This window comes from Lepidochelys kempii, chromosome 4 (assembly GCF_965140265.1).
Source record: "Lepidochelys kempii isolate rLepKem1 chromosome 4, rLepKem1.hap2, whole genome shotgun sequence".
NCBI classification, from domain to species: Eukaryota; Metazoa; Chordata; order Testudines; family Cheloniidae; genus Lepidochelys; species Lepidochelys kempii.
In genome coordinates, this window is record NC_133259.1 from 88,155,368 (window position 1) to 88,172,171 (window position 16,804).

Consider the following 16,804-nt stretch of genomic DNA (forward strand, 5'->3'; position numbering starts at 1 on the left):
GTGGTTAGCATCAGTGACCAGACAGATACAGGGGTGACAAGACTTTAAGACCCATTAAGTGTTGCTGGTCAGGATCCAGAAAAGTCTTAGTGCTGCTTTACTTTTTATCTATATGCTTCTGTGTAGAGGTTAGATACTGCAGGTTTTCTTGGCTTTTATTAACTTATCACTTAATGAGGGGAGCATTTCTCAGTTTAGGAGGGTCTGAGAAAATTAAAGTTTCAAAATACTTTCTAAAATCCTTTGTTTAAAAGGGCACTGACTTTAGATTAATCATCTAAAATGTCACCGAAGCCAAGAAAGAAGGGAAGGTCAAAACAGCTTAAAGTTTTTAAAAAAAATTTACTGTTGATATGTTTAACCCACCAATCCAGACTGATAGCGTTACTGTCTCCCCAGCATCAGCCATCTAGAAAGCAGACTCTTTGTGCTCTCCAGATTTCTCACATCTCTGGCAATCCACTCTAAAAAACACAGAGAGGAAACAATCAAAATAAGTACCCTTTTGCTTTATTTTCTGGAGTCATCAATAGAATCATAGAATACTAGGATTGGAAGAGACCTCAGGAAGTCATCTAGTCCAATCCCCTGCTCAAAGCAGGGCCAACACCAACTAAATCATCCCAGCCAGAGCTTTGTCAAGCTGGGCCTTAAAAACCTCTAAGGATGGAGATTCCACCACCTCCCTAGGTAACCCATTCCAGTGCTTCACCACCGTCCTAGTGAAATACTTTTTCTTAATATCCAACCTAGACCTCTCCCACTGCAATAGAGAAGCTAGGGGAAAAAATACCATATGTCAGGATGAAAGTATTTTGGGTGTCATCCGTCCAGACAGGACTCCACTTAGCTGTCCTGTCCCGATTCTCAACTTACCAGGATAGGAAACTAGAAACCTGTCAAAAAGCTGGGATGTTCCAGTTTCCTATTCCCCCCCCAACTTGGCAAGGTGCAATAAGAAAACAACTCTTCAGGATAGCTGACACTCCAGCAAAGAACAAAACAACCACTACAGTATCCCTGATTGGCTGTAGGTTTGTTTTCAAAGTAGTAGGCCATTAGAATCAAACGTTAAGCAATCAAAATAGTTTACACACATCGTCACACTGAAGTAACTTAAACCTCTCAATTTTTTTCCTGTTTTATACTTACTGAACTAAATTAGAAATTGTTTTAGCTGTGTTGGTCCCAGGTTATGAGAGAGACAAGGTGGGTGAGGTAATATCTGCTATTGGATCTTCTGTTGGTGAAAGAGACAAGCTTTCGGGCTACACAAAGCTCTTCTTCAGGTCTGGGAAAGGTACTCAGAAGCCTGGTCTATACTAGAAAAATAGGCTGGCTTAACTATGTCACTCTGGGGTGTGAAAAATCCATACCCCTGAGTGATGTAGTTAAGCTGTCCTAACTCCCCCTGCAGACAGCACTAGGCCAACAGAAGAATTCTTCCGTTGACCTAGCTACTGCCTCCCAGAGAGGTGGATTACCTATGCTAATGAGAGAACCTCTCCTTGTCAGCATAGGTAACGTCTATACTTCAAACGCTACCGCGACACAGCTGCAGCTATTTCAAGTGTAGGCAAGCCCAGAGCATCACAGCTAAATACAAGGTGGAACAGATTGTTTAGCATCGGCACTTATTCTGTGACCATTAAAGGTGAAGTATCCTATTAACAATCATAGGACAAAAATAGGTTAGTGGGTTACAGAGAAGAGGTGATGCGCCGGGGGAGGGGACTGGAGGTTCATGTCCCCCTCCAGATTTGCTCCTTGGCTTGTACTGAGCATGCTCACATGGACTGAGCATGCTCAGTAACACTGCTGAAGCCAGCTGTCCTCACTTGCTCCCCTACTATCTGCAGGCACAGGTAGTCTCTGTTACAGTCTGTTGTTGTAAGCATAAATCCAGTGTGTTTATTAAGACCATGATTGTTCGTGTCTAGCAAAGTTATGAATTTAAGCCCACAGGTTAGTCTTTGAAGATCTTGTGCAGGTTTCCTTTAGGGATGAGGACAGAGGTCATATATGGAGTGATTGTTTTGTGAAAAGTGTTCATCCATGGGTGATATGGTGTTTTTGTCTTATTTTTGTTTGAGTTCATTTGAGAGCATAGTGATTGTCTGGTTTCACCCACACAGTCGTGGCATTTAATGCACTGGATGAGATATTCTACATGTTGTGATAGGCATGTGTAGGACACAGGGGTCTTGAAAGGAGGTATGGATCATCATTGCAGTGGAAATATAGATGCAGGTTTTGCATCTGTTGTTCTGGCAGGGTCTGGTGTCACTATAATGGTGTGTCCCGATCTGAGGGGAGCTTGCTTCTGATGATGAGGTTGGAGGGGCTGGGAGTTGGTTAGAAGGCCAGAAGAGTTTTGTGTAAGTTTCTCTCTCAATAGAAGTTAGTCCAAAAAAAGATATTACCTCACATAGCTTTTCTCTATAAATTAGAAATTGATATTTTAAATCAGGGGTGGGCAAACTTTTTGGCCCAAGGGCCACATCTGGGTGGGGAAATTGCAGCAGTCATGAATGTAGGGCTGGGGCAGAGGGTTGGGGTGTGGGAAGGGGTGCGGTGTGCAGGAAGGGGTTCAGGGCAAAGGGGTTGGGGGAAGGGGCTCAGGGCAGGGGGTTGGAGTGCAGAAGGGGTGCGGCAGGTGGCTCAGGGCAGGGGGTTGGGGTGCAGGAGGGGAGCAGGGTGCGGCAGGAGGTTGGGGTGCAGGCAGGGTGTGGTAGGGGACTCAGGGCAGGGAGTTGGGGTACATGAGGAGTAGGGGGTGCAGCAGGAGTGTGGGGGGGCTCAGGGCAGGGGGTTGAGGTGCGGGCTCCAGCCCTGTGCTGCTTACCTGGAGCGGCTTCTGGTAGCAGCCAGCACCACGTCCCCGTGGCCCCTGAGGGAGGAGGAGCAGAGGGCTCCGCACACTGCCCTTGCCTGTGGGTACCTCCCACAAAGTTCCCATTATCCGTGGTTCCCCGTTCCCGGCCAATGGGAGCTGCGGGGCAGGGGGCGGTGCCCTCTGCCTCCCTCCCCCAGGGGCTGCAGGGATGTGGTGCCAGCTACTTCTGGGAGTGGCGCAGGCAGTAGTTCACCCACCTGTTTTAAATCATGAAATGGTATAATTGTTACCTTTGTTTGTACAGCTTACCATAAAACATTCAAAACAAAGTTGTAACAGATGGGAAAAGAACAAAACTGTAGTCTAGTTTTCAATGATATTTTAAATTCACAAAGCTAGATGGCACAAACTGAACTATTTCAGTATACTGGAGTATTGATATTTTTGGAATGGCAACTGGTAGGTGATCACATATAATAGCATTCAGCTATGTAGAATTAAGAGTTATCTGCAAATAGTGAAATTAGCAAACAATTAACATATTTGTTGAGTTATCTAAATTAAAGATTTCATCATGTAAATATTTACATCTAGCTTTGCAGTTTCTTTTGCCAAGTGAAGAACAGTATCTTCCAAAGAATGGAACACTTGGGCCTAGTCTACACTACAGAGTTAGGTCAATGCAAGGCAGCTTAAGTCAACCTAATTATGTCAATGACTACACGACAGTGTTTCTGATCTACTCAGTCAACTTAAGTGCTATGCCTCTTGCAGAGGTCAAGTTAAGTCAACATAGGTTGATGCAGTGGCAGTACGGACACTGCGTTACTTAACGTCTACTTCAGTGGCTCTGGTCACTGTTTTGAACTCCGCTGCCCAGTGGCCAAGTACACAGGAATATGCCCCTCCTCTTTTAAAGCCTGCACATTTTTGAAATTCCATTTCCTATTTGCTCAGTGTGGAGAGTTCACCTAGCTCCTGCCCAGCTAAGCATGCTGGCTACACGCTCCAAATGCACGCCTACCTGGAGTGCACAGGAGGTGGTGGAACTCCTGGTTCTGTGGGGAGAGGAGGAGGTACAGGCAAAACTCCGATCCAGCCATAGAAATATGGACATCTATGAGCAGATCGCTTGAGGCATGAAGGAGAAGGCTACAAGAGGGACCTGCAACAGTGCTGTGTGAAAGTGAAGGAGCTGCAGCAGGCATACCAGAAGGCAAGGAAGGCAAACAATTACTCCTGGTGTGGTGCAGCAGATATGCTGCTTTTACAGGGAGCTGTTTACAAGAGGTAGTGAAATAACCCGTGGAAGTAGTGTGGCTATCTGCTTCTCATTGCCCAGCACAGTTAGGCAGAGGGGGCTCTGAAAAACATATGTGCACTGAGATATCCTGTGAATCCTCCATAGAGATCTCAAGGAAGCTTTTCTGTAAGTACTCTGCAATCTGTTGCTGAAGGTTTTTGGGAAGGCCTGCCTTATTTCTTCTGCCACAGTAGGACATTTTCCCATGCCACTCAGCAATTAATTGGGTAGGCATCATTGCAGCACACAGGCTAGCAGCATATGGACACAGTCTGCAGCTGAACACGTGTAGCAGCTGTTCCCTTTCTGCTTTCATTACCCTCAGGTATGAGATATCAGCTAAAGTCACCACTGCCTGTGGGAGACGGTGCTAGTATTCAGTTCAATTGCCTGATCTGCAAACACTAGTGCCCGTGTGCCCCCCATACCCCTTGTGCCAGCTCTCTGCCTTCTTCCTTCCAGGGCTGGGACTGCCACCATGGTCTATGAATACCTGGCTGAAGTTAAAATGTATGGCTTTAAACTGGGGTGGATTAAAGGGAGTGATTTCCATATGCTTGGAGTATGCACTCACAATAGCACCTTTATGCATTGTATCTTTTGCAGCTGCAAATGTGGCCCTCACCTCCACACCAGCAGAGAGGCTGAGCCAGATGAGGAGGAGAAGAAAGGGAATGCAGGATGACATGTTTCTAGAGATCATGCAAGCCTCTGGAGCGGCAGACACTGAACAGAGGTAATGGAGGATCACTCTCTGACGAAATGGGCAGGGACACTGAAGACAGGAGAAAAGCTCAGGAGAAGGAGCATGATGCACAGCAGATGATGGTACGCATATCCTTCAGATGCGCTATCTATTGCCCCACCGCAGTTCAGGAACCCCACTGCAGCAAAACCATCCACTATCTCCAGCACACTGCCCAACTCCAAATTGTTTCCTGACTGACTAGTAGCAGTCAGGCATTAAAAGCTTCCACACAGTGATCACAACTTGCTTCTCCACTGTCAGGGCAGGTCTCATTTGGGTGTTGCTGTGCAGGAGGGCTGGGACGAGTTCCGCACACAGTTCCAGGAAAGAAGTGGCCTTGTGCATCCAAAAGTTCTGCAGCCACTGCTTGTCATCCCATACCTGCATAATGATGCGAACCCCATCAGTGCTTGTTTCTCGAGACCAGACCAGGGCTCAGTCATGTTCAGTTGCTCTGTGACTGCCAACAGCAACTGGGAATTGTTTTATTCCATGGCTTCCAGCAAGGCTACTTGAAAGAAATTGTCACATTCTGTGCGGCAGCTCCAGAAATACTGCAGGGTCAGGCACATTGTGTTCGCAACGCTCATATACACAGCTTGTGTACACTACTGCTTAAGTCGATGTAACTTGCATCACTCTGAGGTGTGAAAAAGCCATCCCCCATGAGTGATGTAAGTTACATTGACTTAAAGCAGTGTCTACAATTACACGACGGAGAAAACTGTATCATGGGACATTCATGCCATTTTCCCAGTCACCGCTGCGTGAATGTTTTTCCCCCTTGCAGCATTGCAAAGCCTACCCAAAACACCCTGCGCTAGATGGCGATGAGTTGCACAGTGGGCTAGCTACTCATGGTGCACTGTTCTCTGCATTGATGCAAGCACTGGTAGTGAGAATGCATAACACTGACACAAGGAGCATAAGTTAGTTGTGTACGTCCACACTAATTACTGTGGCAGCTGACATAACTTAGATTGACTTAATTTTGTAGTGTAAACATACCCTTGCTCTTTTCACTTAGTATTTTATTATTGAAAAAGTTTGACAGTAAAAAGAATATAAATTAAAAGATTTAAAAGCTACTGTGGAGGCTATCCAAAGCAGAAACAAAAATTGAATAATGTAAGAACGTACTTTATATAGGTACTGTGAACCTCATCATGCACCACTGATGTCAATGAAAGCTTTGCCATTAACTTCATTTGGATAGTATCAATCCCTATAGTATTTCCCTTCACCCCATAATGGACAAACCAACAATTCCCTTCACCCCATAATGGACAAACCAACAATCCGTTAAAAATAGAATTGTACTCGTCTTGTATAAGCAATTTGCTTCCATGCCCCCAGAGGTTGGAACTATCCTATTTAAAATATTTACAAGTAATTCTGAATTTGTGTGTTTTATGTTGCCACTTTCAGTCCTTACAATCTAGTCTCTACATAGATATGATTGTCTAAACTGACACAATATGCCACCCTCATACAAGAATAAAGCTTATATATGGAAGCAACAATATATTTAAGTTAATTACAATGTTTCTATTGAGACCATATTTCCAGATAAAATATATTTTTATTAAGTCACAGTCTTAACAATCTTATTGCAAAATACTGTTGATGGGAGACCAAGTGTAGCAAAGTTCGAAGTTTAATTCTTCCATGTCATTTTATATGTTCTTTATGCCTTATTGGTGTCCATAATGGAATCTGGGAAGTACAGGATTTTCTTCAAAGTTATATGAATGGAATGCTGTAAATCAGTCAGCAGGGATGCATTATAACAGTATAGGTTTCCCCTTTCTAATTCTATACATAACACCAATAAATACTTGTCACATTATCTTTTGAATTACTAGATACTATTAAGCACTATTCAAATTAAACATTTTGAAGGACAACCAAGATGAATCCAAAAATACAGTTATCTGACATAGATCAGCTTTAATATGTTATAAAAAATGAATGTAGCAGAGTACATAACCTACTTTGACCTAAACTTTTAATAATTGTCTGTCACATTTATCAGAGTTTTCTTAAAGAGATTAATCCTCACTACACTTACCTAGTAGCTCTGTATCCTAATAAGGCCCTGTGTCACATCTCTTTAAAAACTTGAACTCAACTGTATGAACGATTCCAGATTTTGTTCTAATCTTTTAAAAAAAAATTTAAAAAAAATTGAAAAATATCTCCAGATTTAGTTTGGAAATAAGTAAAATAGAACTATTGTGTAATATTTAGTACATTATAATACAGTACAAGTTTAAAATCTCTTATTTCCATTACTTTTCATTAACATTGGCAAAATAAGTTTTAAAAGTATAAATGGTATTCCAGAAGACTAGACTATTTTTATTAGAAATGACACACAAAGTAAATTTATAAAATACAATTATTGATTTGACACTGCTCTTTGTTAAGAAGAAAATTCTACAGCGAGGATAATAATCCATTCTGAAAATAAACTGACATTCTGCAAGACATCGGGTGTATAAAAGCAATGACATGTAAACAGAAAACACTTGTAAAAAAATCCAAAAACACATGGAAATCCACCAGAAGCATAACAAATATACTGTGCATCAACAAATCTTTAAAAAAGTCCAAACCTGTTTTTGTTCAATATTCGCTCATGCTGTAGTATGTACATATTTCTGAAGCCATATCTGATTTAAGCAAATTTAAATAAGCAGAGAAATCAGAAGTTGATAAATCAGTTATTCTTACTCAGCTTCCTTCTTTTGTACCATAAATTTATATAGCTATTATACTAGCTTTGCAAAACTGCCATGCAACTTTGTTATAATGCATAAATTTTGTGCCTCGACTGGCAATGAAAAGCACCCATAAAAAAAACACCTTGTCAACCCCAGATAAATGGGAGAATAGAATTTTCAAGTCTGATTGTATGACACGAACACACACAAATTCACAAGTTATCACTGATTTGAAGCGAAGTCAGAGGCAGAATTCATGTCAACCTTCATAATTTTCAAAAGTCCTTGAAACAAGTTAATCCTTCTATTACTGGTTTAGTTTTAAGACTATCCCAGGTATGGTTATTCCTTGAAGCTCACATTTCTGGTTGGGGGGAGGAAGAAGAAATTTTAAAAATATAAACATCTGCTTACAGTATTTTTATCCATTCAACCAAGGGTAAAATATATAATAATATTACCTGCTTCATAGTTTATTCCTAAATTACTAGAATCAGCCCATGATATCACCCACAGAATTTATTTTAATATACATTTTATTCTTGACACATTTGCACAAGCACTGGACAAAAGTAAAATGTAAGCCAAGGACAAGTAGAAAGTTATTAGGTTAGACTAAATGGCTTATAAAAAGGGGAAAAATTCCCAGTGCACAGTATAAAACAACACAATTGACAAAACATACTTCCACTGTGGAAAGCTGCAAGGAAGGGATAAATAAGAAGTAAAAGTGATCAGAGAGAGAAAGTGAAAAGTTCATGGGCAGGTCTGATTGCCAAGAAACAATTATGCATTGGACTCAGAGCTGCGATCAGACAAATCTTAAATTTGTGTATGAAATCAGAAATTTCAAGAGTATTTGGATTCAAGCAAAGTCCATGGAAAAAGTACAGATATGAAATGGTATCTCTTCTGTTAACTTTGTGCAATTTCGGGATTCTTGGTTCCTCTCTGATCTAATTAGACAAGTCAGCTGTGGTAGCATACCTGGTTACTAAATACTTTTTGAAAATAAACAGAGCTCAACTCACAATCCTTTCATTTTGACTTTTCACTGAGATGCAACATGTAGCGGCGGGAGAGGTGGGTCACACAAACCTGTAACCAGGTTTGTACCATTGACAGGTCATATCTAAAACAACAATGCTTTGTAAAAATGTAGAGACATATATGAGTGTCCTGCAAATCTCCTGGACAGTAAAAGATGACAGGCTAGCTACAGATTCTGATCTACCTATGATAGACTGTGCCTTATCATGACCTTGAACGTTCAGACCTTGGCAATCAGAAATGGAAGAGTCCCCAAGATGCATCTTGGGAAGCTGGCAGTTTGTGCTTGAATCTTTCAAAAAAATCAAGGTTTTTTCTGCTTAGTAGCTTGGGCCTTGGCTTCCTGAGACCTCTGCTAATACAGAGGCCCAACACCTTCCAGGTATCCTTCAAATCAACCTAAAATAAAGAACAACATCTTGGCCTGTCCCTTACCTCTCTTGTGGAAGGTAGAGGGTTGGATAATGGATCTCAAGAAACAGAATGTGACCACACTCCTTTTTGCCTTAATGAGATTGTCCTCTGCCCAAATCCCCATTTAGCAAACTTTCAATCGGCTAAACTACCTACTGAAAGCCAAAAATCTCAGGCAGATATCTATGGGTATCAAGTGCATCGGAGGATTTCCACACTCGAAGCTAGGCCATTTCCAATCCCTCAGACTGAATTCTGTACAAATTTGCAAGGGGAGAGAACTGATAAACTGGTATGACTTTTTCCAAAACTCATACTAGTATTTACCTATGTATCTATGCTATCTACCTTAGTATAAGATTCCTATAACAGTGTATGTGTTGTTAACAGGTAGCTCTGAGTATGGGTTGTTGCTCTTCATTCTCAGAACATCCCAGTGTTAGAATCGTGATTCAGAGGTGCTGAACTATTAGGCTTGTCCTTGACCATCAATAATGTTACCATCAAGTGCTAATGTAAAAGGTAGAAGTAGTCAGTGGCACTCTTTAGCAGCGTGTGCTTGCATTTTGCCACCTTACACATGGCTAGAGTGGTATATGGATGGATTGGATGGATATGATTTCTGGCTGGGAGCCCATAGTGGTTTTCTGCATGAGTTGGATGACCCTAGCCTCTCTCTACAAAAATTAGGAGCGTGGCTACTCTGAGGTAGAGAGGAAGGATTGAAGGCTGTCTTCTTCAGTACCCCAAATGTCGTGACATAAGAAATTCCTCCAGCTTTCAGGTTATCAACCTGACAAATCATTCTCAACTTTCCATGTAGTAGTTTCAGGTTACTAGATGAGATGATCTGTGTATCAAATGTGGAGCAGCTGTCAACCCTGGTCTTTGTGAGGCCATTAATGCTGAGAATATCAGAGGAAGGTGTGGTGAAGAGAGTGTTTAAGTGAGGTTTACTATAATCTCAGAGTAGCCTCTGTGCTTGGACAATATCTACAGCTGACTGGGCAAGATGCAGGGCATATGTCACCAAAGCTGAAGAAAGGAAACAAATTGATTAGACTGCACAAATACTCAAGCTCCGGCCAGTACAGGACACTGTGGATATGTTTACATAGCAACCAGACACCCGAGGCTGGCCCATGGCAGCCAACTTGGGCTCACAGGGCTCTTTCATTGTTGCGTAGACTTCTGTATTCGGCTGCATCCTGAGCTCTGGGACCCGCTCTCACCTTCCAGGGGACCAGAGCTCAGGCTGCAGCCTGAGCCTGGAAGTAGACATAGCAATGAAACAACCCCGCAGCCTGAGTCCTGTGACCCTGAGTCAGCTGGCACTGGCCAGCCATGGGCTTTTCTTAGCTGTGTAGACATACCCTATACAGTAACTCCTCGCTTAACGTTGTAGTTATGTTCCTGTAGTTACGTCCCATTCCTCAGACGTTCTTGTTAAACCCTGGATTTATGCTGGAAAATGGCCCACCTTGATCATCATACACATTGTAAGGAGAGTGATCACTTTATATAAGCTATTACCAGCAGGAGAGTGGGGTGGGGGGAGAGAAAACCTTTTGAAGTGATAAACACCCATTTTTTCATGGTCTGTGTGTATAAAAATATCCTCACTGCATTTTCCACTTTTATGCATCCGATGAAGTGAGCTGTAGCTCACGAAAGCTCATGCTCAAATAAATTGGTTAGTCTCTAAGGTGCCACAAGTACTCCTTTTCTTGTTCCTGAAAAACGCGACTTTAAGCGAAACAATGTTAAATGAATCCAATTTCCCCATAAGAATTAATGTAAAGGGGGCGAGGGGATTAGGTTCCAGGGAAATTTTTTTCACCAGACAAAAGACTATATTTTTATATATATATATATATACACACACACATACACTCACACACACAGACAGTACGAGTTTTAAACAAACAATTTAATAGTGGTACATAGCGATGATGATTGTGAAGTTTGGTTGAGGTGGTGGAGTCAGAGGGTGGGATATTGCCCAGGGAATGCCTTACTGCTAAATGATGAACTAGCAATCAGCTGAGCCCTCAAGGGTTAACCCATTGTTGTTAATGTAGCCTCACACTCTACAAGGCAGCACGAATGGAGGGAGGGGAGACAGCATGGAGCAGGGGGTTGGACGAGATGACCTCCTGAGGTCCCTTCCAACCTTGATATTCTATGGCAGACAGAGACACACACCGGTGTCAGAGAGAGAGAGAGAGATGCGCATTGCTCCTTTATGTATGCTGACCCCACTCTAAGTACACTGCCTTTTTAAGTAGATCAAGCTGAGACGGCAGCTGCTGCCAGGAAGGTCTCTCTGTCTTGAGCCCTATCATGTGTCCCCCCTGCTCTATGGAAGATGGGGTAAGCAGGGTGTGGGAGCAGGGGGACACCCTGACATTAGCCCCCTTCTCTCCCACCCTCCGCACAGCAAGCAGGAGGCTCCAGGGAGCAGCTCCAAGTCAGAGGGCAGGAGCAGCACATGGCAGTGGGGGGAGGGACAGCTGAACTGCCAGCAACTGATAGCTTGCTGGGCGGCTGCCGGACAGGGAACTTAGGGGAGCGGGGAGCTGATAGGGTGGCTGCCGGTCCACCCTGGTTCCAAGCCCCCACCAGCTAGCTCCAAGGGGCTGCTCTTCCTGCAAGCAGTGGACAAAGCAGGAGGCTGCCAAACGATGTAGTGTCCATCTTTAAAAAAGGGAAGAAGGAGGATCCTGGGAACTACAGGCCAGTCAGCCTCACCTCAGTCCCTGGAAAAATCATGGAGCAGGTCCTCAAGGAATCAATTCTGAAGCACTTAGAAGAGAGGAAAGTGATCAGGAACAGTCAACATGGATTCACCAAAGGCAAGTCATGCCTGACTAATCTAATTGCCTTCTATGACAAGATAACTGGTTCTGTGGATGAAGGGAAAGCAGTGGACGTGTTGTTCCTTGACTTTAGCAAAGCTTTTGACACTGTCTCCCACAGTATTCTTGCCAGCAAGTTAAAGAAGTATGGGCTGGATGAATGGACTATAAGGTGGATAGAAAGCTGGCTAGATTGTCGGACTCAACGGCTGGTGATCAATGGCTCCATGTCTAGTTGGCAGCCGGTATCAAGTGGAGTGCCCCAAGGGTCGGTCCTGGGGCTGGTTTTGTTCAATATCTTCATAAATGATCTGGAGGATGGTGTGGATTGCACCCTCAGCAAGTTTGCAGATGACACTAAACTGGGAGGACAGGTAGATACGCTGGAGGGTAGGGATAGGATACAGAGGGACCTAGACAAATTGGAGGATTGGGCCAAAAGAAATCTGATGAGGTTCAACAAGGACAAGTGCAGAGTCCTGCACTTAGGACGGAAGAATCCCATGCACCGGTACAGACTAGGGACTGAATGGCTCGGCAGCAGTTCTGCAGAAAAGGACCTAGGGGTTACAGTGGACGAGAAGCTGGATATGAGTCAACAGTGTGCCCTTGTTGCCAAGAAGGCCAATGGTATTTTGGGATGTATAAGTAGGGGCATTGCCAGCAGATAGAGGGACGTGATCGTTCCCCTCTATTCAACACTGGTGAGGCCTCATCTGGAGTACTGTGTCCAGTTTTGGGCCCCACACTACAAGAAGGATGTGGAAAAATTGGAAAGAGTCCAGCGGAGGGCAACAAAAATGATTAGGGGACTGGAACACATGAGTTATGAGGAGAGGCTGAGGGAACTGGGGATGTTTAGTCTGCGGAAGAGAAGAACGAGGGGGGATTTGATAGCTACTTTCAACTACCTGAAAGGGGGTTCCAAAGAGGATGGCTCTAGACTGTTCTCAGTGGTAGCAGATGACAGAACAAGGGGGAGATTTAGGTTGGATATTAGGAAAAACTTTTTCACTAGGAGGGTGGTGAAACACTGGAATGCGTACCTAGGGAGGTGGTGAAATCTCCTTCCTTAGAAGTTTTTAAGGTCAGGCTTGACAAAGCCCTGGCTGGGATAATTTAATTGGGGATCGGTCCTGCTTTGAGCAGGGGGTTGGACTAGATGATCTCCTGAGGTCCCTTCCAACCATGATATTCTATGATTCTATGATGTTATAAGGGAGCATTGCAAAACTTTAAAAGAGCATGTTCCCTAACTGATCAGCAACGTAACAACGAAACAATGTTAACCGGGAAGACTTTAAGTGAGGAGTTACTGTATCAGCTCAGCGGCACAGACATGCCCCAGCTCCCCCTTACTGGTGAAGAGGTTTAATGGTTTTAGAATTTTAAATCTATGGATGTATATGGCAGTCCTGTTCTATAAGCAAAATTCCAGGAGCAGGAATCCATTGTAATACTCTGCTTTTGGAGAATAACTAGCATTTCATGTTTTCAGTCAATACTATTTATTTTGTTTAAAACACTATAAGAGTGTAACTATCATTTGAGTGTTTAAATATTTCATATGCACCAAAACATAAAATGCTGATTTCCTGCCCCCCATTTCAATCTAAAAACAGCTGTATTTAATTCTTCTGTGAACACTTAATCTTGACAAAAATCAACAAATTACTTACTTTTCTGCTGCTGCTCGATCGGTTGTTCTTACAATTGCATGCTCTGGAGAATGGGAAGGAGATCTCATTGTTGAACTAAGTGGAGATGAGGTATGTACAGAAGATGTGGACAGACCATGTCGACGCATTTCCTGAATTGCGCGCTCTCTACCAAGTAGACAAAAATTTTATTAAACACTAATTTGTATGCACTTTTATCTTTATTACCACTATTAGCATTCATATTCCACCACATCATAATATTTCTCTGTAGAAATTATTAGACGATAAAAGAAAATGAAAGGTGATAATTTAATTGGATATCATATACACATTTTAAATAAAAATGTCTCAATTATATTTAAGGGACACAGTTCGCTTTTTAAAATTAATTGTTACTTTTAACATTTAAGGATATGATAAAAGGTTAGAAAAAAATTCTCTACTTTTTCAGTTTGTTTACTTTGTGAATTTGACAACACTTCGTGTAGTCAGTCTTGTTCTTCTGTAAACTCCGTATATTTGTTTTTTGTATGGGTCTCCCATACCTCAAGAGGTGAGGAAAAAATTACTTTAAAATGCGACTGTAAATCCACTGGATCTACCAGGAGTTTCAGAACTAGGTATAAAGAACAGGAGTACTTGGTGCACCTTAGAGACTAACACATTTATTTGAGCATAAGCTTTCGTGGGCTACAGGCCACTTCACTGGATGCATAGAATGGAACATATAGTAAGAAGATAAATACACACAGAGAGAGAGAGAGAACATGAAAAGGTGGAGTAAGAGGCTAATTAATTAAGATGAGCTATTGTCAGCAGGAGAAAAAAATTTTGTAGTGATAATCAAGATGGCCCATTTAGACAGTTGACAAGAGGGTATGAGGATACTTAACATGGGGAAATAGATTCAATATGTGTAATGACCCAGCCACTCCCAGTCTCTTTCAAACCCAAGTTAATGATATCTAGTTTGCATATTAATTCAAGCTGAGGAATTTCTCGTTGGAGTCTGTTTTTGAAGCTTTTCTATTCCAAAATTGCCACCTTTAAATCTGTTACTGAGTGGCCAGAGAGGTTGAAATGTACTCCTACCAGTGTTTGAATGTTATGATTCCTGATGTCAGATTTGTTTCCATTTATTCTTTTGCATAGAGACTGTCCAGTTTGGCCAATGTACATGGCAGAGGGGCATTGCTGGCACATGATGCCATATATCACATTGGTAGATGTGCAGGTGAACGAGCTGCTGATGATGTGGCTAATGTGATTAGTTCCTATGATGGTGTCACTTGAATAAATATGTGGACAGAGTTGTCATCGGGCTTTGTTGCAAGGATAGGTTCCTGGGTTAGTGTTTTTGTTGTGTGGTGTTTGGTTGCTGGAGAGTATTTGCTTCAGGTTGGGGGGCTGTCTGTAAGCAAGGACTGGTCTGTCTCCCAAGATCTGTGAGAGTGAGGGATCATTTTTCAGGATAGGTTGTAAATCTTTGATGATGCGCTGGAGAGGTTTTAGTTGGGGGCTGAAGGTGACAGCTAGTGGCGTTCGGCTACTTTCTTTGTTGGGCCTGTCCTGTAGTAGGTGACTTCTGGGTACTCTTCTGGCTCTGTCAATCTGTTTTTTCACTTCAGCAGGTGGATATTGTAGTTTTAAGAATGCTTGATAGAGATCTTGTAGGTGTTTGTCTCTGTCTGAGTGATTAGAGCAAATGTGGTTGTATCTTAGAGCTTGGCTATAGACAATGGATTGTGTAGTGTCTCCTAGATGGAAGCTGGAGGCGCGTAGGTAAGAACTAGGTATGGTACCTGAAACTACTTGTAACATTAAAAAAACCCAAACACCCCATCCCCCAACTTTGTAGTTGAGAATGTTCTTTTAGACCTCAGACGGCACTGAAGAGGACAGAAAATGACATCACTTGCGCCAATATCCAAGCTGCAACTATGGTGTGGGAATATAGGCCTACATTGGACCTGGGTGTATTATGATTTTAAATTGAGTTTTGGTGTTAGAACGGGTTAGGCCCAAAGCATGTGACCAAAAAGAATAAGATCATGAGACAGGGATTGTGTTAAACTTGTAGCAACTGTTAAAATATTAGCATGATCTTATTTAAGGTTTGGGTTGTGGTAACAGAAATAAAGAAAGTACAGCTAATTCAGAGGTTTTCAAACTGGGGGGCATGCTCCCTTGGGAGGAGGGCACGGAATGTATTCTGGGGGAGCGTGAGAAGCTTTAGGAAAAAAACAAAAAAACAACTTACTGTGCACATTTTACCCAGATCAATGAATAACTAGCACAGCTGATTCCTCCAGACATACCAGGTCCCAGGATGGCACTGTGCCTTTTGACGGATTTCTGTTAAACTTGCATGGCATTATACAAAATTGTTGCCCTCTGTACATTAATCCGTTTGCTACAACGCAAGTGTGCACATTTAATTGTAAGCATCGAGCACAATTGCAGTTTTGCTTTTGCTGTTATTACAATGGATTGTTGGCTCTGTTTCAATCAATGCCTTGCTGTTTTTAATATTTAGTGAGAGTTGCATGTTGATTTTTTTAAAAATTAGCATATGCACTTGTGTGGCAGGCGGGCGAGGGGCATGTAAACTACTACAGACACAAATAAGAGAACCACTGAGCTCATTGGATACCAGATGCAGGTAACTGTTGATTTGTTTACTTTATTACAAAGAAATGCTTAGTGAGTAGTTAGGGACAAAATGAGGTAAGAAAACCTTGATAAAAGAGGTCCAGCCATTACTCTTGTCTTGACAGGGGCAGACAACAGGGCTCAGCCTTATGCTGTTTCATTTGGCTTTAGCTAAGATCTGATACCCAGCAATAACATCACTTGTTTGTTACAGTACATACAAAAGCAAGGTTTTCTTGGGGTTCTTTGTCAGAGTTTTCACGGGAATCAAAACATGATGGGAAGGTGTCTCCTGGGCTTGATCCAATTGTAAGAATTTTGGCCAATGCTTTATAACTATATTGTTGCTAGGATATAAAATATGAGGGTATATATTCTTGTATTGGTATTCTGAATGTAATCAACACCAAGAGGTCTTTGGACTAACAAGGGAATGCTTGTGTGAAAACTGAGTTATGGTAAACCTTGACAAAATTATTAGGAAAGCTATTTTCAAAACACACGGTATTGCATTAGCAGCTACCTTAATGATGGGAAAGGAGGATCACCCCACTGA

At 42.4% G+C, this 16,804-nt stretch overlaps 1 protein-coding gene across 6 annotated transcripts in view; it reads right to left on the minus strand.

The window, feature by feature from the left end:
* Positions 1 to 394: 394 nt before the first annotated feature.
* Positions 395 to 16,804, minus strand: part of CEP135 (centrosomal protein 135) — a 108,861-nt gene continuing 92,451 nt past the window's right edge. For 3 of the 6 annotated variants that reach the window (XM_073341982.1, XM_073341978.1, XM_073341980.1), the window contains 2 exons: positions 13,615 to 13,761; positions 395 to 464 (listed from right to left, as the gene is read on the minus strand). In XM_073341982.1, the coding sequence (XP_073198083.1) occupies positions 410 to 464; positions 13,615 to 13,761 (202 nt within the window). In that variant the 3' untranslated portion in view covers positions 395 to 409. Of the gene's footprint in view, positions 465 to 6,457; positions 7,978 to 13,614; positions 13,762 to 16,804 lie in introns of those variants that run through there. The other 3 variants (XM_073341979.1, XM_073341981.1, XM_073341984.1) reach the window with 2 other exon arrangements.